The 24,862-nt window shown below is 33.3% G+C and overlaps 1 protein-coding gene across 49 annotated transcripts in view; it reads right to left on the reverse strand.

Annotated features, from left to right (window-relative positions):
• Window positions 1-24,862, reverse strand: part of RIMS2 (regulating synaptic membrane exocytosis 2) — a 592,339-nt gene that overhangs the window by 136,898 nt on the left and 430,579 nt on the right. For 28 of the 49 annotated variants that reach the window (XM_044245129.1, XM_044245126.1, XM_044245115.1 and 25 more), the window contains one exon: window positions 13,695-13,795. The exons of the other annotated variants lie outside the window; for them this stretch is intronic. In XM_044245129.1, coding sequence (XP_044101064.1) covers window positions 13,695-13,795 — 101 coding nt within the window. The remainder of the gene's footprint in view (window positions 1-13,694; window positions 13,796-24,862) is intronic. 49 annotated transcript variants of the gene reach the window in all.

Raw genomic sequence — 24,862 nt, forward strand, 5'->3', positions numbered from 1 at the left:
CCTGGGTTTTACTTTTTGTAACTATGCTTATACTTGGCATCAAAGAAAGTTAAACCAATTCATGACTGTAACATTAATAATTATTAAAATGTGGATGCTTCCAACAAACTTCCAAATATTTTATATATTGTTTTCTTTTCCCAATGTCTAAGACAGCTATTATTTTCTAAATTTATAGATAATATGTGTTAACACTTAGCTGTCTCTTGATTTAGATGTATTCACATAAGGTAATTTTTTTTTCTTTTCCAACAGCCTTAATGAGTCTTACATTTGTTTTTATGGCTTTATTATTCAGTAATATCTCAAACAAATGTCATTTGAAATTTCTGCCTCAGTGAAGAACTGTTCTCAAAGTCTTCCCAGACCAAAGTTCTTCCCAGCCATTAAATATATTAATGGCAATATCTCATTGTGATACACACATTTCATTTATAGCCAAGCTGACAGAGGGGAGAACAGAATGCCTGCTGCCAATGCAAAGTAACATACTGAAACTTCTCCAAAAGACAGGAGAGTCAGTGTTAAAGCACGGGTACTATTATTGTGACCAAATGCTTCTCCAAACCCTCAGAGAGGGAAACTTGAAAGATCTAGCTAGAATTCAGTAATATCACAAAAAAGCTCTCCTTGACCACAGGAACCCCTTATAGTTGGCCCCTTGTGAACATCTTTAAATATTCCATGGTTTATTACATGACTTTTGTATTTTTGATAGGATATTTATAACTTGTATTAGGACACAGGGAAGGGACAATACAGATACTGAGAGGCAAGCTAGCATTTTAAAAGCTGCAGCAGAAATAAAACATGAGAACACAGCATCAGGACTGAGGTCCTAGGAATGTGAAGCTGGCAGAAACACAACAGCATTTAATGGACTCGGGATATGGAGAGGGCTCCTTTTCAAATCTTAGTACCCTAGGAAGCACTAGAGTAACTCAAGGTACTTGGATTTAAGAGAATTGGGGCTCAATCACAGTCCAAATAACCACAAAGTATTATAAAACTTGAAAGGGTCTGAGAATTGCCACGATCCATTAAATTCAGGAATAGGGCAGAGGTAACTACGTTCTGTTGAAAATCTGGAAGTGGTCCACTGCTCTCATTCGTCATGTGACAAGACAGAGCAGCATCAGTTGGGTGTGCATTAAGACCATTTTGGATGGAGGCAACTGTCCAAAATACGTCTTTCAAAACCATCTTTCAAATACGGCAAGGCATTACATTTACTTCTTGTTTAGGCTATAGCAGTAGCCTCTGAATAGGACATCTTGTCTTTAATCTCCCTTTCAAAGTTTACCACTAGAATTAATGTGTGTTCGTAGTGGCGACTTCCTCAAATACCTTCAAAGCCCCTGGTTATAATGAAGAACATTCTGGATTTTAAACCAAGTGATTCAAAGCCCTCTGTTATCTGGTCCAAGCCAACTTTTCTATTCCTATATGCTAATATGTAACCTGATCTGTTGTGTATTTCCATTTTAAAGAACGACTTGCTGTTCCTTAAATATACGGCTTTTGCTCTCATGCTTCTGCAACTCTGCTTAAGCTCTTCCTCTGCATGATATGTCCTTCCCCTCATGTATTATTCTACGACATGGTTCCAGATTTCTCCAAGCCAAATGAATATTTCTCTTCGTAGGTTTCCTTTGCATGGTTCAGTTTTATTACATCAGTCAACACAGCCTATTTTGTAAGAGCAGCACTGATGTACCTGTTGTCTCCCTGATTAACTTATGAACTCCTAGACTGGAAGGAATTTTGCCTGCCTGCCTGCCTGCCTCCTTTCTTCCATCCCTCCTTCCTTCTTCTGCTTTCAAACTCTCTTTCCTTACTCCCTCCTTTTCTCCCTTCCTTCCTGCATTCACTTAGTCTTTCATTTTATTGCTCCTCATTTGATTGTTCCCCTGGAAATTTTTGGTCTTTTAATGTTGCAACCAGAAACCAGAATTACAGCTGATCAACTTCAGAGACACACCAGGCATGCAGTTCTGAGTTGCAGAAAAGAAAAAGCTACTAACTGTCCCCTGAGATTACGTTCAGACACACAGAAGAGGACTCATTTATAACCATCCTTGGTTTAAGAAAAAAGTCCAGGATGTGATATGGTGAGTGCCGTGAAATGTGTAAGCCTGACGATTCACAGACCTGTACCCTTGGAGCAAATAATACTTTATATGTTAATAAAAATAATTAATAATAAAAAGAAAAGTCCAGGAAAGTTATTTGGTGCTGAAACTTACTTATTGTTATTCACTCGTCACTGAGTCATTAAAAAGAAACCACAGTATTTAAAGCTGAAAGTGATCTCAGAGAGAAAATAGTCTAGCTTCTTAATTTTATAGATGAGAAACTTAAGAAACAGAGAAGTGAATTGACTAAGCTTGTATGATTCATTAATATTGAAGTCTTTCGATTTCTTTTCATTAAAAAAGTGTTTCATTAAAAAATAATTTCATGTTTAATGGGAGATTAGGCAAGCATATGTAAAACCTAAATCATTTCTTTTTAAAAATTCATATTTTTAAGTATACTTCAGAATAAAGATTTTCTTCCTTTTCTGTATTTTAAAACTCTACCTAAAACCACCTGCATAATCGGAATACAAAAACTACAACTGGATGTATCTTAAACAAATAAAGCTTGAAAGTAATTAAAAAAACAGTATCTTGCAAACTAACTTGAATAAAAATATAAAGATGTTTTATGTCCCATTGAAATAACTCTTTTACATTCCATTTAAAATTCAGGTCAGCTTTTTTGGAGGGGGTTTGGGGGTAGACAGAAAATGGTAATGGGTTTAAGAAGTAACATAGTCTTACATGATTCTACCTTGAAGACTAGTAGCTTTGCTATAAATATGCCTGGTCATGAAAAGGGCCAATCATAAAAATCACAGCCATTTTCTTTGTTAGTTAGGAAGTTATATTGAACTAGTGTATTTTGGTTCATCCATGACAATGAAGTTCAAATGTAAGGTTTTTCTTTTATTACCCTGTGTCACATACATAATAGATAATAAAAATAAATGTTATTACTGGGCATATCCATGAGCCAAGTCAAGTTCTAGACCCTCTAAAACAACATTTCTACCTCTCGAAGTTATCAACAGCCAAAAGTTCCTCTTCTTATAGGTTATATTATTTCCAGACTAGAGTATTACTTGGCAATCTTCAAAACCGATGAAATAGAAATATTCAAAGTTCCATATTTAGGAAAACAGAAAATTTATTTTGCTAATAATATCTGTAATTCTTCCAATTGAGGAAAAATGACAACAACAATTTTTATGCTCATGAACAAGCTGTTACCTAATAAAATTGTAGACATGTTCAAATTCTAATTGGCCAAATTAGATTGAAAGTACAGGTACAGACAGCTCCATGCTGCTTTACTTGACTGACTGCCTAATGGACTAAAGGTTTTGAATTATGTGTCAATTCTAACCTAGTTATCAATTATTTCATGTGAAGTAATAGGCTAAAATATTATACCTATAAATTTATTCACTAAATCATAATTAATATGCCATCAATTAATTTTAAAATGCATAGATTCAATCCTTTTTAAGAATATATCTAATAGAGAGCCTGGCCTTGATCAGAGATTGCTGAATCACTTAGATGAAGAAAAGGAAATATTGAAAATCTACTTCAAACTTCATTTAAATAGTAGGCCGTGAGATTAAATGATTTGCTTAATTAATGATGAGGTTGCCTAAAACCCAACTGTTAATGCATAGTGGGTTTTTCTTTTCCCAGTGCGGCCTTCGAAGTACCATGTATTTGTATAATACTTAATAGATTACCAGGTTCCCTCAATTTTTACACAGAAAAAAAGCTGGGTTGTGAAGAACTAACAACTGGGCAGTTTTTCCAAAGTCTTATCACATAAATGGTAGAATAAAAGTTAAAGCCCAAATCTTCTAATTTTTTCTCAGTATCCTTTCTACTGTGAGTAACTTTTAGACACAAACCAATAATCACATGCCTGTTACAAAATTTGCTTGTGACTCTCATGCAATAATTTACCCATACCCCATCCTGGGGTTAATATCCTATCCATACCTTGGTACAAAATACTTGCCATTCACCTCCTCTAAAGCCTTTTCCAAACATATACCACCCCTGACACTCTAGCTTCTTCTCAGCATGGATGCCCATAATCTAGAAAAATATCCCATTGAGTGCTTATTATAGCCAAAGCAAAGGCTTGCCACTAGAGAGAGACTACCAAGATGAAAAAATATATAGTCCCCATTCTCAAGAAGGTAAAAAAAATAAGCAAATAACTATCATATAAGGCAGAGTATACGCATTTTAGGAGGTGATAAATGCCATGATTGGTTCAGAAGGTATACATGTTTTCAAATCTGTTGTTTCGAATATTCTTATACTTGTAATTTTTTTTTTTTAAAAAAACTTCATGCTTCTAGATCACAGGGATTTTGAGTTGGAAATACTATTTCTGCCCTACTTATCACATTTTCTTTCTTCTTGATTTCCCATATTCTCCTTGATTCTATAAAGCAAGATCTCTCTCCTCTTGGTGACCCATATCATTCATCTCCTGTCTTCCTTATAAGGTATACTAGTTGTCAGCAAGCCAGCAACTCTGGAGGCCTGATGAAAGCAAAGGTGAATGAATGAGTTTATTTTTTGGGCGGGGCGGAGGGGAGGTAAAAGAGAAATGTTTTTCCTCTGTATTCTTAGGCAGTATACCAAAAGAAATTATGATCTTGGCAATGGCACCTGTCGTTCATAGACTGACCCGTTTAGCAGCAAGTTGTTGAATACAAATTACTTAAAATTCTTTTGTCAGTTTTTAGCAACATTAGAATTACTAAAAAGGGAGAAATTACAGTTTCTTCTGTAATTTTATTGTGTTCTATAACATATAAATTGCTGTCTCAGTAATCTCAAATGATTTCTTCATAATTAAAAAATATTCTCTTCATATTTCTTGGCTTGACATGTGGTTAGATAGTATTAGGTAGCAATTCACAAATATATGTAAAGAAAATAGACTCATAGATTGAATGTCAGAATAAAATTATGACCAAGAAAACCATATTGAATTTTAAATGTGGTTTTATCACTAAGAAAAATAATTTAAAAAATGAACTTGTCACAAAAACAAAATATCTCATCTCCGAGGATGTGATACTATAGTTGATGAAATAGAAAAAAATGATGAAAATTTTAAAAAATCATAAAGCTTGAAACAAAATAGCTATATTTAGTTACTTGTCTTAAAATTTCTATTTGTATTATAATCAAGTATGATTTTATAAGGCAGCAAAGTTATTTTAAAAGGCCGCTGATTATTTTGATTATTGAACCATTTGATTATTTGAACCATTAAATACTATTTAATGGTTCAACTGTATATCCTCCGAATTCATATACTGTAGTCCTAATTCCTAGTAACTCAGAGTATGACTGTATTTGTGGGCTTTTAAAGAAATAAGGCAAAATGAGCTCATATGGCCAGGCTCTAATCCAATATATAGGGGGATGACCATGTAAACACATGGCAAGAAAGTAGCCATCTGCAGCCAAGGAAAGGGGTCTCAGAATAATTTCATCTTGGACCTCAAGCTTCCAGAACTTTGAGAAAGTTAGTTTCTTTTTTTTTTTTTTTTAAAGCTACCTAGTCTGGCATTTGTTATGACAATCCTACACAACTAATACAAGATGTTACTAATACAAGATGTTAAGGAAAAAAGGAACCTCAAGTTAGAAACTTTTAAATTCAAAGATTAACCACACATAAAAAAATCACATTTCTAAAATTCTATTAAAATTATTTACCATTAAGTTTTAACTGTAGATCTTTTACATAAAGTGAGTTATATTTGTATCTATGGGATAAGCAAGAAATGAATAGTTGTTGCTTCTATCAGCTAAAATTTGGTAAAGAGAAATTTTATTTTGGCTCAGAGTTCTAGGGTGTATGCATTTGTGTGTACATGTGTACAGATAATCTTATGTGCAAAAATATTTCTCTCTCTCTCTCTCTTTAAACTGAAACTGAAATACAACCAACTTACTAGGGAGTAAAAATTGTAAGAAAAATAATTTTGGGTAGAAAAAGATTTGACTAAACTAGTAAAAATAATACAACCTTAATCAATTTTTAGACTTTTAACATTATCCTTAATTTTTATATTTTTCCTCCTTTTCCACCCACATATTTTTAGGATTACCTTAAAGATATGCTTATCTCTACCTGGTATATTACCAAAGGCAACAAATACAGACCTGAATCCCCAAGAACTTTGCTAAGAACAAGTAATCTGTTGGAAATGATTCTTCTTTTTCTTCTTCCCCATCATTATCAATATCATATCACAGCTAACATGTATGTATTTCTTACTATATTCCAAACTCTGTTTAAGAGTTCTACATGTATATAAATAGAATTAATCTTGAAAACAGTCCTATGAGTTAGGTACTATTATTAGCACATCTTCTGGAACAAGAAACCTAGGCACAAGGATGTTAACGAAGTTGCCCAAGGTCATACAAATAATGACAGGTAGGATTGGAGTCCAGGCAATTTGGTTTTGGAGTTCAAACTTTTAATACACTCTGCAGCCTATATGTAATCATAATTGCTAAAAAATAAAAAGAAAAAGAAAATAAAATTAAAATTAAAAAAATAAAAATAAATAAAATAAAAACAAAAATAAAAAATAATTGAAAAGTGACTAACAAAACTGGCTTTATCTCTCCATTACAGCAATCAAGACTTCACAGATTGTGCTGTGAGCATGGCTGCTATTATGGTTCGAGGCAACGCACCCCATTAGCATGAAGGTGTACTTCCAATGGCCCCTTCTCCCTTGATGATGCATTGATCATCCCTTTACTTATTTCATAGGTAAAGGAAGAAATATATATAGAAATTGTTTAGTTACTTTTAAATTCTAGTTTGGTGGACATTTGATATAATATAAATGAGAAATCTACCCCCACAGACATGAATAAGAAACTCACAGACATGAATAAGAAATAGAAGAGGGAAAAATAGGACATGAAGTCTTTTATAATATGATTTCATCTGGTTCCTTTTTCATTTCAATCTCCAACTTTCTTTTCATTAGGTTCCATATATATATATATATATATATATATATATATATAAATTTATATATAATTTGTCAATTTTGTAGGTGAGGCGGAAAGTTTTTTTGTTCAAGCCTTGGTAAGATTACCACTAATATCTTCTGTACTTGTGTAGTAGCGCCATATTAAATGGTTGCTCTTACTTACTAGCTTAATAATCTAGATTTTTAAATCTGGTTTTATTTCTTTCTGTAAATATACTTGGAAAAGGAACAACCAGAGAGTGATTGTAAAAAAGTACACAGCAGGTGACTACTAAGAGGCTTGGAGGCTTGGAGGCTAGTCTGGCCTGGGCAAGCAGCCAGACAGTCCAGAAGGGTGTGGCCCTGTTTGGGGCCAGGAAGCAAACTACAGTGCGGGTACGTGGACAAAATGTATTCTCAAGAGGTGGAGGAGAGGGAGAGAATATTAAGAAGAAACAGCAGCACCCAGGACTCAGCACATTTTCTCAGAGACTTGGTGACTAAGTTTGGCAGTTAAGAATGCTTCTAGGTATGTTGGCTAATCGAATTTAAATTAAAAAAAAAAAAAGAATGCTTCTGGGTAAAGTAACTTGTCCATTTTTCTTCCTAGGCTTGCATATTAGCCACTTTCAGTCAATTCCTTAAGTTTCTCTTGGGATTTCGCTACAGACCTTGAAGCTAGGTCTAACCAGAAGGTTAGAGAGGGTTAGAGAAATAGTGTGCTTCAATGAAGAAGTCTAAGTGAAGCCACTGGCATTCTCGATATGGCCTCTTCATCAGGAGGTGGTAAGATTTCCTGAGCAAGCTTGGGATGGAAACCACAGGTAAGTAATCTTAATTCTGATTTTTACAAATGAAATCATTCTGTTCCATATTTGGCCAGACGAAGCCTTGCAGGAATTTTCTGAACATCCGAATCCTCCCTCTGTTCAAGAAACAATAAACTGCTTCTTCCAAGAAAGGACGCTTCATTACGTCTGTTGGGACATTTTAACTTATTCCTGGAGGGCTTTGCAGGGTAGAGACTGAGTTACTGAGATCATGCCTATTAGAATTCTCCTGCTCTATTTATCAGATGATTCCATCTGACTCACACTGGCAAGATGGGGTCTGTTTCATGTGAATACCGGGTTCTCCTGGGAGCTTGAGAAGGGATTCTGCAGCCGCATTTCCTCCAGTAGGCACAAAGCCGAGCTCAACTGTTCTGTTGCTGGACTGTGTTATATGCTGCCAGCAAATCAACCTGTCTGCTCAGGCCAACAAAATTTGAGCATTTTATTTCAATCACTGCTATAAAATTAAAACGGATCCTTCATTTCTTCACTTCTGCTAAATGCATGTATTTTCATAGTAATTTGTACAAGGCCACTTATCCATGGTTTAAATTTTACTTTTTATAAATTTCATCTTTCAGTGTTCAGATCCATATACATCACCGCTATTAAGGAGCATTTCCTGTTAAATGCCCATGCACTTTCCAAAGGCCAGCCCCATTTAACATCAGCCTTGATAACATAATTTCTTAATGTCAGTAATTTAGTTTGTAATTTCCCATCACCCATTATGTTCTAGTCTCTCATTTTTAATCTCCATATCCCTTGAAGATTCATAAATTCTTTCCCCTTAAGTCTTATTTTTCCTTTTAAATCTCTGATGCTTGAATTCTCTGAGAATTCAAGAATTCTCTAGAAACCATTCCGTGATATTTGAGTTACCCTGAATTCCTTCTCATTAGCTCCATGATCGCTTTACTATTTCTTTTCAACCTTGTCATTCTAATTTCTGGTATCTATGACTACATCAGCCCTCATTATTCCAAAAATAAAAACCAATCTTATGGGCACCATGTATTCAACATTTAATCCGTAACGGCTAAGCCATTCGTATACATCATCTCGTTTTACCCTACCACCACCCTAGGGAGCAGGTCTCAAAGCCCAGTGTAATAGATAAAGTTACTGAAAATAAAGGGTCAACCTACCCAAAGTCACCCAGGGGGGTGTTGCCTGACTTCCGGCTGTGTGCCCATTTACTACACTACCCGATATTGATGCACTAGTCACACTGGGAGGCCACTGGAGTCTTCAAGCGCTCCTGTTCACAAACAGCAAACTTATAAACAGCCAATAGGCAGCAACTCCGAACCTGCCCCAGTCTGTCTCCCTCTCCTGGTTCCCCTTTGGCCTATGTCTTGGAAATCAATTTAAAACACCACAGGCTGGCCTTGACAGTGTATCCTCAGTGTGGAGAAGAGAGTAAGCTCTAATAAAGGGAACAGCTTAGTTAACAGTGGGGACCTAGTTGTCAAAAATACTTTAAGTAAAATTGTTTTCATTGATATTGTTTGCAATTCCATCGGTGTGAGTTTTAGTTGTATTTACAGATTTAAAAAACTGAAATTATTTCTGTGTGGTTATGTTATTCATATTATAATGTAAATTACTTGAGTTAGGTTGTTTTCATCTTTGAAATTGGTGAATGGATCCCTAGAGGATAAAAAGCCTGGGAACAAAGTGACAAGAAGTGGGATCAACTGTGCACAATGAATGGAGAAAGACCCTTTTACTCATTTTTACTACACTGTCCTCTGCTCCCTGAACACTAAGTCAGTCTATTGGATTAAGGGTTAAATGTATTAATATAGTCTTTTGGTTCACATTCGAAAAGTTCTGGGCACTTATGGGCTTTCCTACTTAATTCTAGGGAGATAAATAAGAAAACAAAATTATAATAGGATATTTATATATAACAGTTATAATAAGAGTAAGATATTTTTGTGGGAACACAAAATTACTTAATTTTAAAAACAGCATTATTTCTACAGAGATAAAAGCTTTGATTTCCAAGTAAATGCTGTACCAATGAACTGTATAGCATTCTTTATGGAAATGTTATGGACTACCCTTTTAAAAAAATATCTTCCAGGATCATTATAAAATAATAAACATGGCTAAGTAAAAAAAAAAAATTATTTATTTAATAAACATTATCAAATTATCCATATTAATTTTCAGGTATAGTTACACATCAACATTCAATTATTGCTACTTTTAATTAGCAAAGCAGGGTAGTTGTTCTTTGCCGAATTATAGTTTGCACTGTTAAATTTAATAGACAAATCACTTTTCTTCTGAACCAATGAAGAGCAGAAAATATTGATTTTATAGGAAAAATCAATGTTGCTCCTTAAATTTCTGTTGAGAATAGAATAGATGAGTTAAGCTGGGATAAAGAGAGGCATGGGGGTACACCAGCTACACAGTTAAATACTGCTTTGAGGGAAAACCTCTTAAGAAATCATCCACTGGTTAAATAGGAATCATGTCTGCCCGTGTTTTTTATGGCTCTTCTTTGATACAAATTTTCTGTCTTCAAATTTCCTAGTATACTTAAAACATTCTTAGAGAGTAACCTGGTAGTTACTGTTTCTACAGATGCTTTCAAAGTCAGTTACTAAGGAGAGTTTTAAAAACTTAGTAAGAATTGTTTACAACTATCGGTACAGAAAGCTTGAAAAATTCAGGGATATAATGCCATTTAAAATGTGGCTTGTGTAATTTAAAAAAAAACACTTCCCTAACATTAAATTAGATTCCACCAAAGCTTCTTAATAGCCTTTCTGAAATTTCAGGGAGATAGCTTGGAAGTAGAGTATAGGCTCCCTATGTTTGAGGTTTGGGATTTGGTCTTAGTTATTTTAAATTTGTGAATCAGATCATCTATGAATGATCATTTCCAGGACTCAGTGGCCATGTGAACTTGGGCAGATTACTTAACTTTTCTATATCTTAGTTCTCTCATCTGTAAATGATTTTGGTTAAGAATTAGACCTAATGTATTAAAGCACATGACTCAAGAGCGTGCCTTAAATTAATACTTGTTATTAAAATAAAGAAGAATGAGAATACAAGCTATATTTATATTGAATTATTTATGAATAATTAAAAGGACAGATGTCAAAAATTTTAATCTAAGAAACTATTAGTATGAAAATGAATAATAACTAAATCTATATATACTCTTGACTGAAAAAGTATCTTCTGGAATTTTCTTTTTTTCTTTTTGATCCAGGACAGAGAAGATCAAGTTAGGGATGATGGGGACATAGATGATCCAGCAAAGATAGTTCCACATCAGTAAATAATTTGTGGGGTAATGAAATAGAGTTGTATTTTGGACCCTTAAAAGAAGTTGTACCTTAATGGCTTAAGTACATTTTTAGTTAAGCTGAATGCGTAACCTCAGTAACAGAAAACATAATGGTAAGTGTTTGATACTCAAGTGATAGGATGTTATAAATTATGAGCACCTTGTGAAGGTGTCAGATCATCTGACCTCAAAGTCTCCATTTTTTAATGACATCATTCATCATGGCTTCCAGCTAAGACCCTAATAAAGGAAGTCAATTTTGCAAGCAGCTCACCTTAGAGCAGTAGTTCTCAAACTTTGGTGTACATCAGAATCCCCTGGTAGGTTTGCTAAAATACAGGGACTCTACCCCCAGAGTTTTTATTAAGTACGTGGGCCAGAGAATTGCACTTCCAGAATTTCTCAGGTGATGATGTCACTGGTCTGGGACTATACCTAGAAAACCACTTCCTTACAGAATACCAATGAAATTATATTGCTTAGTATAATTAGTCCTTTGCCAAGATTTAAATCTTCTCCAGCCCAAAATAATTGACATCAAAGTTATAAAACTTTGAAGATTCAAGAATTAATTTATTTATGAATTGGAATGGAATCAAAACTTTTTTGGTTTTTTTTTTTTAAATAATCTGGAGCCATGCCTCTTGTATTCCATTGGTCCATTCTCCTAGAGCAAATTTCTGTCAGGTATCTATAAGAATCATTGGTATTGCATCTAAGGGACTTGTTTTTATCGTATAAACAATGGGAATTATACAACCGACCCAGTTTCCCCTTCTGCCTTTGCTGCTTTTTAGGAAGCTCACAGTTAAAACACTTGCTTCACAAGCCGCAAGTATACAGGGTCTCATATTATGCATTTTGTTCCCACCCTTTACTTCTACTGTTAGGTTGTTTTGCCTTGACTGCATTTTCCTTCATACTCATCTCTTCATTGACTACTATTGAGAGTATTATATGTACTTTAAAAAATCATCTACATTCTTTCCTAAAATATAGCAGAAGATTAAAAAAAATTGATGTTGTTAGTTGAAGACATGTTTCTAGAAGTTTTAAGATCCTCTTTTGTTAGGACAACATGCTTTGGCCTTTGGATTATATATAGTGAAGGAATGAGAGATTCGAGTATAAGTGATGTCACAAAAGGTCAGGTGTATTTAGCCCTAAGAAGAAATACCAACAAAGTACCTGGGAAAAGACATAGGTATCATTTCAGACATGAAGCTCAAAAGATTGGTAGGTATCTGAAATACTGTATCATTATAAAACCATTTTCTATGAAATTCACTGAGCCTATTTGAAATTATTCATATTTTTATTTTAGAAAACAAATATATTTTAGGGCCTGCTAAGTAAAGGCAGGGCTTTATTTGTCTTGAATTTACCTTTCTCTGGCTTTAGGCCTGTGTTATTTCCAGGACATCAGAACTCTGTGACGAACAACCTTACATTGACCATGTCAGAATTTGCGTAATTTGGGGAAGAGATTGGTGATTTGGAAGGTGACATTGATGTGAAAATCTGTATCTCCTTTAGGTGGTACAGTGGGGAAACGAAAACGTATGGTACTGACCACATATGCTTACCTAATGTAGTCAGTTATGCTTTACTTAGTAAGTTTGACTTCACCAAATAATGGAGTATAATGGACAAAAACTAAAGGTTAAGTGGGTAAAGTTAAAATAGACCTAAGTGTAAAAAACTGACACTACTTTTCTCTAATACACAGAAATCTATAGACCACAAATATTACACAATTGCAGTGATCACATTACTAAGTCACAGAACACATAGTAACTAAATGTTATGAGTAAATTTTGCTATTTTCATTCTCTTATTAAATCTTAAATAGGTACATCAGAGCAAAGTCTTTTCATGACTTTGCCCGTGAATAATATCATGAACCTAAAAATGTTTTGAAAATATAAGAACAACGAAGTTCAGGAATCTTCCCTGGTAAACCTCAAACCTCAACTTATTCCCGAAAAGTAGCTCCAAAAGATGCTCACTAAAAAATACCTCTTGAACTTACATCTCATATGAATATATATTTTGTTCTAGTAACTCATTATTAAACCAGAATCAATTGAAATACTATAAAATTGAAAAAAAAATCTATGTACAGAAAAACCACAGCCATTCTTCCTAAACATTTTTGAGGGTGTTAGACCCTTGTAGGTTCTACAAAATAAAAAATTCTAAAAGATTTGTTCTTCAGATCATTTATGAGTTTCATATATTTAATTTCCTATATTATATAATGACTTTTTAGTAAGACAACTTAAAGTTGGAATATAAAACACATTGTAAATTTTAGCATTTGGTCTCATGGGGCCATTACATTATATGTTTGTGTCTAACTAATCTGCATTCAGAAGTTGAAGAGAATCTAACGGTTTCATATGATTAATTGTTCATATTACAACTTTTAAAAAGAAAAATGTCTTGCCTTTGAATGGTAATCTTGCTCCAGTCTGGGATCTGATCCGGCTACCTGTTTGTATTTGTTAATTTTCATTTGGCGATTTCTCTCCTCTATATCCATAGCACCTATCGAGTAGAAAAAAACCCATAAAATTAATGTTCAGTTCTTATTTCTGAGCCCTACTTACAGGATGTATAATAGAATAATAGAAGAAATGCTAGGCTGATATGGTATTTTCATTCAAGGTAGTACATACAAATTAAAAAGTCATATTGTTTCTTAGATTTATTTAAAGTATGCAATTTGGTGAATAAAAGCATGATTACTAAATATGTACAAAAATTTAATCTGAATAAAATATAAATGAATTTTAACAGAACAACAAATCTTAACCAGATAGAAAACACTTTCTGGTACATGTATGCCCAGGACAATATAGTTGACAGCACATAAACTTGACAATAGTAACACTATAAATAAAAACTTTGGCTTGTGATTCATCAGGATTTGATTATTTACTGAAAAATAGCTGTAAGTCTAATTGGTTTCAACTACAATTTTACAATTGTGTTTAGAAACTATTCTCATAAAATTAGCCCATGTGTTAGAGCAGGTTTCCCAAGCTTACAATTGGATCTTTTGAACTTGCATTTTCTAGAAATAGCCTCAAGAAAGAGGCACTGGGAATAATACTGCTGAGAATATACCATGCCAGTAAAGGCGCAGAGTATAACTGAGATCATTTCAGGAAAAAAAAAAAATGCAAGGAGGTGAGAAAGTGAGATGGTAAACCCATTACAAAATGAGACTAATAATTCTCTATATCGGGTCCTACTTCCAAAACATCAATTATAGATGTTAAGAGGACCTTTAAAAACTTTGGTTAGAATAAGAACTAAATTCAGTTAGCAAATCTTGGCAAACGTGAAAAGTGTTTTTAAGGTTATATTTATAACTTTTATTAAGGAGATTTTACAGGAAAATTCCATTTCTCATAAGTATGCATAATGAGATTATGTTCACAAAATCCCAATTGTATACTACAAATCTACAAACTGGGAAAAATAATCATAGCTTATTGGGCTCAGTGGGTATCAACAACAATAAGTCATCATGTAAATTCATAACCACTGAGTGCGGGGAGGAATGTAAACATATACATATATAGCTCTTGCTTAACTGAAAACTGAAGTAAAGATCTTTAGACAAAAGTATGCCTATTCAAAAATAAGTATTTTAATACTTATCCTGAAAAAAATCTCATTGTATATCAGATAATTCTTGTTGGTAACAAATTTTAAGTAAAAACTGATTAATTTAAAATAAGATTAAAAAAAAAGAAAAAATTCAAAAAGGAGTAAGAAAATCCTAAATAAAAGAATGTGTAGTCTATATTACATGACCTCTAAGTATAACAGTAAATTTAAGTCAATTATTCAATAAAGTGAGGCAATTTGTTTCTTTTAAGAGTCTCATTTTAATAGTGATTTTATTAAATATGTGCCAAATTATAGAATAGGGATATGTCATATTGATATAAATTGGTTGATACATATAATTGAGTGAGTGATATGAATGTAGAATACAGTAAAGTATAAATGTCTGTCAGCCTATTTAAATACAATTTTGAAATTATTTGTACCTTAAGAGCTATTCTCAGGTAAATATGTTTATTTTCTCCAAGGGCAGGGAAACAAAAAAGCCATCCCCATGTCCAAAAAATTATGTGAACTTAAAGAATATTACCTAAATTGAGTGTTTGGGAAGTTCTCTGAAAAAATTTCATTTTGATATCATGGTAGCAAGATAGTATGTTAACATAAAGAGCACCAACAGACAAAGAAGCTTGAACACATTTTATATATTCATATTTAAATATATATACATACACATAGATATATACACATACATACATATATATGCATTTTCTAATATTTAGACTGTTTGCTGGACATCAGCCTCCGATGAAGCTACATCAAATTCTTTTTAATTACCATTGTGATATATACTGGCAGAAGCTGACAAACTTGTTTGTAAAGGGCCCATAGTAAGTATCTTAGGCTTTGCAGACTGTATGTTTTCTATCACAACTCTGCCACTATAACACCAAAACAGGTATAGACAATACATGTACAAATGAATGTCACTGTTCTATTAAAACCTTATTTACAAAACAGGCAGCAGGCCTGATGTGGTCTCTGGTCCATGGTTTGATAATCCCTGCTTTAAAGCATAATGGTTTTTTTGTTTGTGTTTAAAAAAAAAAGCACAACACATTGATTTAATATTGCTTCACAAAGAAGCCTTTCTCCTTAGTAATGGTTTAAAGATTTTATAGAATCCGGTTTATGGAACATCATTTATATTTAACAGATCACAGGGGGACTAAGAAGAATATTAATTTGTATTTGCTGTAAGTAAACAAAGATGTAAATAGAGAGAGTGATAAAATTATTTAAGTATGTTATCAACTAAATTCCAATCTCAAACACATCTCTCATCTCCAGACTCAATTACCATCTACAGACAGACCTTAGATTAGAAGATTCTTTGTTAAGAGCCTTAACTAATGAAATCTCAAGTGACCACCTTACTGGGTATACGGTCAACAAACTTGGGTAAATATGCATTTAACTTACAACTTTAAATTCTCCTAGGTGGCTAATCCTTAGGACATACAGTAACCAGACATTCCTCTCTCCAAACTGTTTGGCTCGTATGAAGTCTTCCATTTCTCTTCTACATTTTTATCAACATATTCTCATAAAGAAAACACTTCACAATGATATGCTTAGAGAGAAAACTATCCTACTGATAAAGAGATTCATCATAGGAAATATAAAACTGTCACCTGCTGAAACTCCCCAAACACTTGATAACAATATGGATAACGTATAGCTTTAACAAATCTAATTGACTTTCATAAAATACACAGAGATATAATAATCGGAATCTGAGCATAGAACAAAAATCTGAGACATTTTTCTGATGGAGGTTAAAGAAGAATATTACTGTATATACAGTAGAAATGTATCTTTAAAATTTAAGTATATTTTGCCAAACCATTGAGGAAAGGAAAAAATTACTTTTAGTAACTGTCTTATTGAATCCTAGCTTACAAACATTTCTTCCAAGAAAATATGAACAAAGTGGAAGAGGAACAAAACAAAAGAAGACTACAGACAGTAATGATGAAAAAATTAACATATTCCAAATGATCAAAGCTAAAAGGGCCAAATTCACATAATCTTTAAGTGTATGTAGGTATGTACCAAATAAAGTGCAATAAAGAAAAAGGTAAACCAGTATATACAATCTCTACTTGCCTACTTCAAGGTGATGATTATAGGAGAAAGCATGGTTATTTATGTCTATTTTCTAGTTTCAGTAAGAAAGACTATAAAGATAACCTATCAATGTCTTTCACTGGTCAGAGGACTAGGAATAGAAATTGTTAAAATGACTACATAAGATGTAATGAGAGAAATAAGAATAAAGAAAAATGTACTTGAGATAAAAGAGAAACATGGTATTTTGTTAGGTTATTTTCAAAGGCCAAGCAATTCAAAAAGAAAATACTGTCCTTGACTTTCACTGAATATTTTAACTGTCTTTCAATATCTGTTAACTGTGAAAAAAATTTGTTTTTCAGACTGAGTCATTGACAGCTTTTTTGACAGAAAAATTGATGGTCATTTATATAAATGTTTTCCAAAGTACCTGATGTACAATGATAAAAAGTAAATTGTTTAAAAATACAACATATTTGGTACTGTGTATCAAACGGTTTACAATGGTCATACCTTTGAACCTGAAATTTCACTTCCTAGAATTGTTCCTAAAGAAATCAATGTGCAAGATGTACATGCAAGTAGATTTATTGCTACGTTGTTTGAAAACTGTAAAGGCCTAGGAAAATAAACTCTAAATGTCCAGTAATAAGGGTTAGTAAACCGCACTTGTGGTATATCTACAGAATACTATGATGTATCCATGAAAAAGAAACCATATGATGTGCAAGTACATTCACATACATAAATGTAAAATAAAGACATTGCAATTTGTAATTATAACAGATTAAATGATGATATAGTACTATAGTTTATAATTGATAATTTAAAAAACTATATATATTCATAAAAATCTGTATACATATTACCTATACAAAAGACAAAGGGAGGGAAAAAATTAAGATTTATATACCAAAACATTATTGCTGGTTATTGAAATTAAGTGCTATTATTTTCTTATTTGGGTTAATATATAGGTTATAAAATGCCCAGAAAGGCATTATATAGAAGAAAAATATTACTTTAAGAACACAAAGCATAAAATCGGGCTCTCTGCTCACAGGGAGCCTGCTTCCCTCTCTCTCTCTGCCTGCCTCTCCATCTACTTGTGATTTCTCTCTGTCAAATAAATAAATAAAATCTTTAAAAAAAAAAAGTTTAAAAAAAAAAAAAGAACACAAAGCATAAAAAAAAAACACAAAGCACAATGTTTTTGTGAAAAAAAAAAAAAAAGACAAATTATTCTATTTGAAAACCTGTACTTCTGCCATGAGTCGGTAATGGTGCTTTGGAAATAAATGTTAAATGATTTTTAAAATGCAAGTATACAACCATTCATTTCTTAATTTATCTAAGGGATATAGATTTATTTTTTTTATTGCTTAATTTATCTTAGGGATATATATTTATTTGTTAAATAAAAGCATTTGGGTGTGTTTATTGAAATGCTGTATAATGAGAAATATTTCCAAACATAATAAAGTGCAGATCTTTTCAATTTTTATGAATATTAAAACAAAAAGTGACCTGGCATGTTTTAAAATTTTCCTTATGGTAGATTTTTCAAATGTGGGACTTAAGAAACAATGCAGCAAAATTTTTCAAAGTTACTTTAAAATTATGTCTTCCTCATCACTTCCTAATCACTTCTTCCTAATCACTTCATAATCACTTAATAAATTTTGATCTTTTTTATACTAAAATTTTATTATGTACTAGAAGCTCATAAGAAGTACACTTTTGTTAGCTAAATTATTTGCCTAAATGCATATAATGCAGAGACTAACAAAGAGAGGAACAAGTTAAATTTAAAAAATATAGAGATAAATATTGAGATAAAAATGATAAATTATATATCAGATTATTTTCCCTTCAGTACTGGGACAAATGGGAGCATTTTCTTTTAAAGTGTCAACAAATGTAATCTTTTTCTTTAAGTTTTTAATTTAAATTCCAGTATAGCTAACATATAGTATAATACCAGTTTCAGGTGCACAATACAGTGATTCAGTGCTTCCTTACAACATCCAGCGCTCATCACAAGTGCACTCCTTAATCCCCATCACCTATTTCCTCCACCACCCTGCCCACCCCCCCTCTGGTCACCATCATTTTGTTCTTATAGTTAAGTCTATTTCTTGGTTGGCCTCTCTTCTTTTCCCTTTACTCTTAATCTTAACTGTGTAACTAAGATATACACCTTTCAAGGAGTGCTTATTTCAAAATCAATCAATTTTGAGGATGTTTCTAATCTGGTTACTAGGAGCTAACACTGGGAATGAAAGAAAATATAATGTGACTTGGTTTATAATGTGTTTGCTTATAAAATGATCTCTCGTTTGGTTCTAGGAATGCAGGGAGACTGAACTCCACATGTGCCTAAGTGAAAAATCATGGAAATTAACTGAAACACAAAGAAACTTACAAAACTATTGTACTACCTTGAAGCTCATAGGCTTGTAAATTATGTTCTAAGCCTTGACAACCTATTGTAGATATTTAGGTTACCTCTTGCTGTGTATATCTATCTACTATTTCTCCGCTAACTTTCTGCCATAGTCATTAAATAATCCTTCAAAGATGTTATAGCAAACTGCTAAGACTCCTCTCCCTATAGTCAAAAGAAACTGATATTTAAACTACTTTAAGATGTTATTAGGAGTGACCTAATGATTTAAGGAAACAGAGTATATCTGTTTTTGACATCTAAGTTCGGTAAACAGAATTACTGAGATTTAATTATTCAGAAGACTTGGATTTTAGTACCATTTTAGGCTTCAACACTTACAATCAGGATACATTTAGCCTATAGGGGAAAATCTGGGCTTTGTGTATGGAGAGTATAGTGCAGATAACCATTCCAGAGTTGATGGGACTTTGCAACTGTCCAGATTTAGGGTAATGGGGCTATTTCTGATACATAGGAGTGACCAAAATCTTAAAAACAGCACTGGTTTAAAATATGAGACAAGACTTGGGTTCAAGTCTTAATTTCACAAGCCTTAAAACTCTAAGCACCTCATTTACCTTTCTGGCCATAAAATGCACCTTCTGTAAAATTAATAGTTTGGGACCAGATATTCTTTATGATTCCTTCTGCTATAAAACTAACTGGCCAGTTAATTTTGAGGCCAAATAATGTTTAAGTGTTTGTTCTTTTATATTATTATATCTATTTCATTAATATAAATAGTGTAAAGTGGTTTAGAAATCCCTACTCTCTTTGCCCTGGTATTACATACATTAAAATTTACTTTACTCTGTGTGTGTGTATGTGTGTGTGTGTGTAGAGAGACAGGGACAGAAGGAGATGAAGAGAGGGAAGGAGAAAGAAGGAGGGAAGAAAGAGAGAGCGAGCGAGAGAAAGATCTTAAGAGTGCGCCTGGGAGTGTCAAAGAGATAGACACAAACTATATTGAAAAGTTCACTAAATCAGAGAATTTGCCCAGCAAAAAGAATCATAAGAATGATCTAATATAGGATATTAGGAAGATCCTTTAGACTAGCTCAAGTGTAATTGTTCTACTGCATATGTTTTTCCCCACCCTGTATACAGTGAGGTGTTCGAAAGAAAATATTAGTAACTTTCTAATAACTTAGTTATTTTTAACTTGTTAGTCACAATTCCTGCCTCTTTGAAAAAAAATTTATCTTACAGGATAAATTAATTTTCAAGTAAAAGTCCCTCAGACAAGGAAACAATGGTTATTTATTAAAAATGCTTTTACGAGAAAGTACATTAACTACTGATAAAAGATGGAAACACGAGTCAGAATCATTGAGTCAATATACTATTCCCCAAATGTGTTAAGCACTTTGGAATCTCCCACCTTTTTCCTGATGGACAATATCTATCTGGAAGAAGAGATGATCCACGGAGTGGTACATATCATCACCCTGTGTATATGACTTGTCCCATCCTATTATGGTTGTGTGTGACATACTATGAAAGACCACTGTGTCCCACGCCTGGGGCTAATGAACATAGCCATGAGCTGTATTTCAACTACATCCACTATTTTACATATCACAGATTGCATGGAAGGTTTGATAGGAGCATCGTGAAGAAATATAAATGTAACTTTACATTATGGTAATTTAGAAATAGCAATTTAAGTATGCTGAGAATGCTAACTTAAATTATAAAAAGATAAAAATGTCTACCATACACAAACTGTAATGAGGACTATTCTAGGAAGAAACCCATATATTTTTTCTTACGAATACTGGAAACTCAGTATATTCTTTGTGCTATAATTAAAAACTTATCTAAATTTGCCCACATTACATTAAAAATTGAGATCTCTGAATTCCAACTTGTATTTAGCCTTAATATCAATACTTTAAATTCTGTTTAAAAAATAGTCATGGTAGGATTCCAAACGCATGGTGAAATTTTGGATTTTCTATTAGTTAGATTTTTTGCTTATGAAATTGTGTTTAGTCTATCGACTTTTTCCTATATAAAGAACTCTAACCATCTCACAAAGATTGTTTAGAAAAGAAATGATACTGATGATTACCAAAATGTTGGACCTAAGGTATGGAACTAATAAAAATGTAAACAGAAACAATATAAATCCTCCCAAAATCAATTTTTGTGGTATTTGCTATTGTTCACACTGATTACTTCTTTACTTTTCATTTCTTTAGGTTTCATTTCAGCATTTCTAAAACTCCTATGAGAGCTTGTTTAGGACAAAGGGTTAGTATCCAAGATATATAAAGAACTTATAAAACTCAACACCCCAAAACCAAATAATCCAACTTAAAAATGGACAGAAGACATGAATAGATATTTCTCCAAAGAAGACATCCAGATGGCCAACAGACACACGAAAAGATGCTCAACATCACTCATCATCAGGGAAATGCCAATCAAAGTCACAATGAGATATTGCTTCACACCCGTCAGAATGGCTTACATAAAAAATGCAAGAAACAAGCACTGGCAAGGATGTGGAGAAAAAAGAATCCCTTGTGCACTGTTGGTGGTTATGCATACTGCTGTTGACCCTCTGGAAAACAGTATGGAGATTCCTCAAAAAGTTAAAAATAGAACTACCCTATGATCCAGCACAAGCACAACTATGTATTTACCCTAAGAATACAAAAATACTAATTCAAACAGATACATGCACACTGAATTTAATAGCAGCATTATCTACAATAGTAGTGAAGTTATGGAAACAGCCCAGCATCTATCTGATGGATGGATAAAGAATATATAGATATTTAACACACACACACACACACACACACACACACAAAATGGACTATTACTCAGCCATAGAAAAAGAATATAATCTTGCTTTTGCAGTGACATGGGTGGAGCTAGAGAGTACTATGCTGAACAAAATAAGGCAGAGAAAGACAAATACCACACGATTTCACTCATTTGTGGAATTTAAGAAACAAAACAAACAAGCAAAGGGGCAAAAAGAGAGAAGAAGGGAAAACAAGAAACAGGCTCTTAACTGCAGAGCACAAATGGATAGTTACCAGAAGGGAGAAAGGGAGAGGGGGCGAATTAGGTGATGGGGATTAAGGAGTGCCCTTATGATAAGCACTGGGTGTTGTATGGGAATGTTGAATCACTGTATTATACATTGGAAACTAATATCACACTATTAACTAACTGGAATTTAAACAAAAACTTAATAAGTTATATTAAACATGGCATTAAAATAAATATTTTTGAAGGCAGCAAAGATATCTTTTTTTTAAGATTTTATTTTATTTATTTGTAAGACAGAGAGCACAAGTGGGGGGTAAGGGCAGAGGCGGAGGGAAAAACAGACCCTCACTGAGCAGGGAGTCCAACACAGGGCTCTATCCCAGGTCCCTGAGATCATGACCTGAGCTGAGCCACTGAACCACCCAAGCGCCACTTGAAGATATTTTTTACCTTCTAATTTAGGCCAACAAAAAGGCCGATCAGGCCAACGAAGAGGCAGAGTCATTCAAAGTAGAATTCTATTATAGAGATTCTTTAAAGGATCCAAACACATGTGATCATGTCCCCCAAACCACAATGAAAGTGCTAAAGAATAAACCTAGCTTTGTTCCTCCTCCAAGAATAGCAAAATTATAATGGGGTCATTAATAAATGGAGAGAGGAATGAAATAAATATAGCCAAATTTCCAAGAGTAAAATAAATGTCAATTGTTAGATATATTTCACTTCATATTTTCAATGATGGTATGCATATAAAATCTCAAATTTCCTTTATTTATTTATTTTTTTTTTTTTAGATTTTATTTATTTGACAGAGATCACAAGTAGGCAGAGAGTCAGGCAGAGAGAGAGAGGAAGGGAAGCAGGCTCCCCGCTGAGCGGAGAGCCCGATGCGGGGGCTCGATCCCAGGACCCTAAGATCATGACCTGAGCTGAAGGCAGAGGCTTTAATCCACTGAGCCACCCAGGCGCCCCTCTCACATTTCCTTTAAAGATAATAACCTGTTGGTAAGCAACACCAAGTCAAGTAAGATGATAAAATTGTGCTTGGGAAATTAAATTGAGTAGAGAAAAAGAAAATTTTTTATATGGAAATTTTAAAAATTACTAAAATAAATTATATTTGTTAATTGCAAATGTGACATAAGCCTCCAAAAAAAAAAGATTATACATTTGAGGTATCAATTGGAATAAAATAAGTGAAGCTTATGTAGTATTAGTGCAATTAAAAGGGGGAAAAAGTACATTGTAATTTTTGTTATATAATTTAATCCATGTTGTCATATAATTTTATCCATGTTAGCTAAATAAATACTTTCCATTAGATTAGAATTGCCTAAATTGAGCGTAATTATGTACAGTGAGAAAAGGAACTATTTAAATATAGGGATTTTAAATAATTCTCATGCTTGGATATCAAGCTGATGATCTTTTTCCATAAGTGCTCATGATGACTGTTATCAGTCAAGGGAATTAGAAAAACCATCCAGAGAGACTAATATCCTACAGTTTAATACCCCCTCAGAATTCAAAGGAATGCATCCTAAATGTTTCCTGAATTGGGACATCTCCTGAAATACTTCTGTTCAACACTGAGAAGAAAGAGGAATGAAAGGTAGGATCACTGTCAGAGACAGATGATGATTCAGTGGAGACACCAGGAGAGATCAGCCCAAGCTAGAGACCAGGCTGAACGTCGTTCAACCTTCCAAACGCTCACATGGGAATACTAATTACACTGAGGATTCTAAATAAAACTGCAAACTAGAATGAGCTGCTCTCTGTTGACATTAAATCCCCTTTTCTGAATTCCTCTCTTCCTTTTCTCCTTTTTCTAGACATCTGGCATTGTTCTCTAATGGTGTTCAATGCACATGCCCCAGCTTCTTGGCTTTAACCTGTCCTTTACCTTGTCACAGGTAAAGACTCCATTTCCTGAGGTTAAGGGCATGGATTTTGCCACTAAGCCCAATTGCTTTAGTTTAAATCCCAGCTTCAAATGGCTGGAACAAGTTATTAACTGTTCTTTACCTTAATTTTTCAATCTGTAAAACTAGAAATAAAAATTATACTTATAATGGGTCCTAAAGTTAACTATAGTTAAAAATAGTTTATATCACAGTGACTTAATTATCCAAAATGTTGCCTGCTGAAGGCTCTAGGCTCTTACCTTCAGCTCCTACCTCTTCTGGAAGCTTAAGATTCACATCTCTAGTTGTCTCCTAGCCATCCCCAAATGATACCTAAAACTCAGTTTGTCCACAACAATTTAACATTACTTCTCACACCTGTTCTTCTTTTTTTAGTTATTATTAATGAGTATCTAGAATATCCAGAGTCTAGATCTTTGTTAATGTCTTGCCTCTTCTTGCAAATGTCAACCCTAAATACTCTCCTGTTCTTTCTTGGTTTCTTGACCACTGTTTCCGATTCAGACATTTAGG

Source organism: Neovison vison, chromosome 4, assembly GCF_020171115.1.
Source record: "Neovison vison isolate M4711 chromosome 4, ASM_NN_V1, whole genome shotgun sequence".
NCBI lineage: Eukaryota > Metazoa > Chordata > Mammalia > Carnivora > Mustelidae > Neogale > Neogale vison.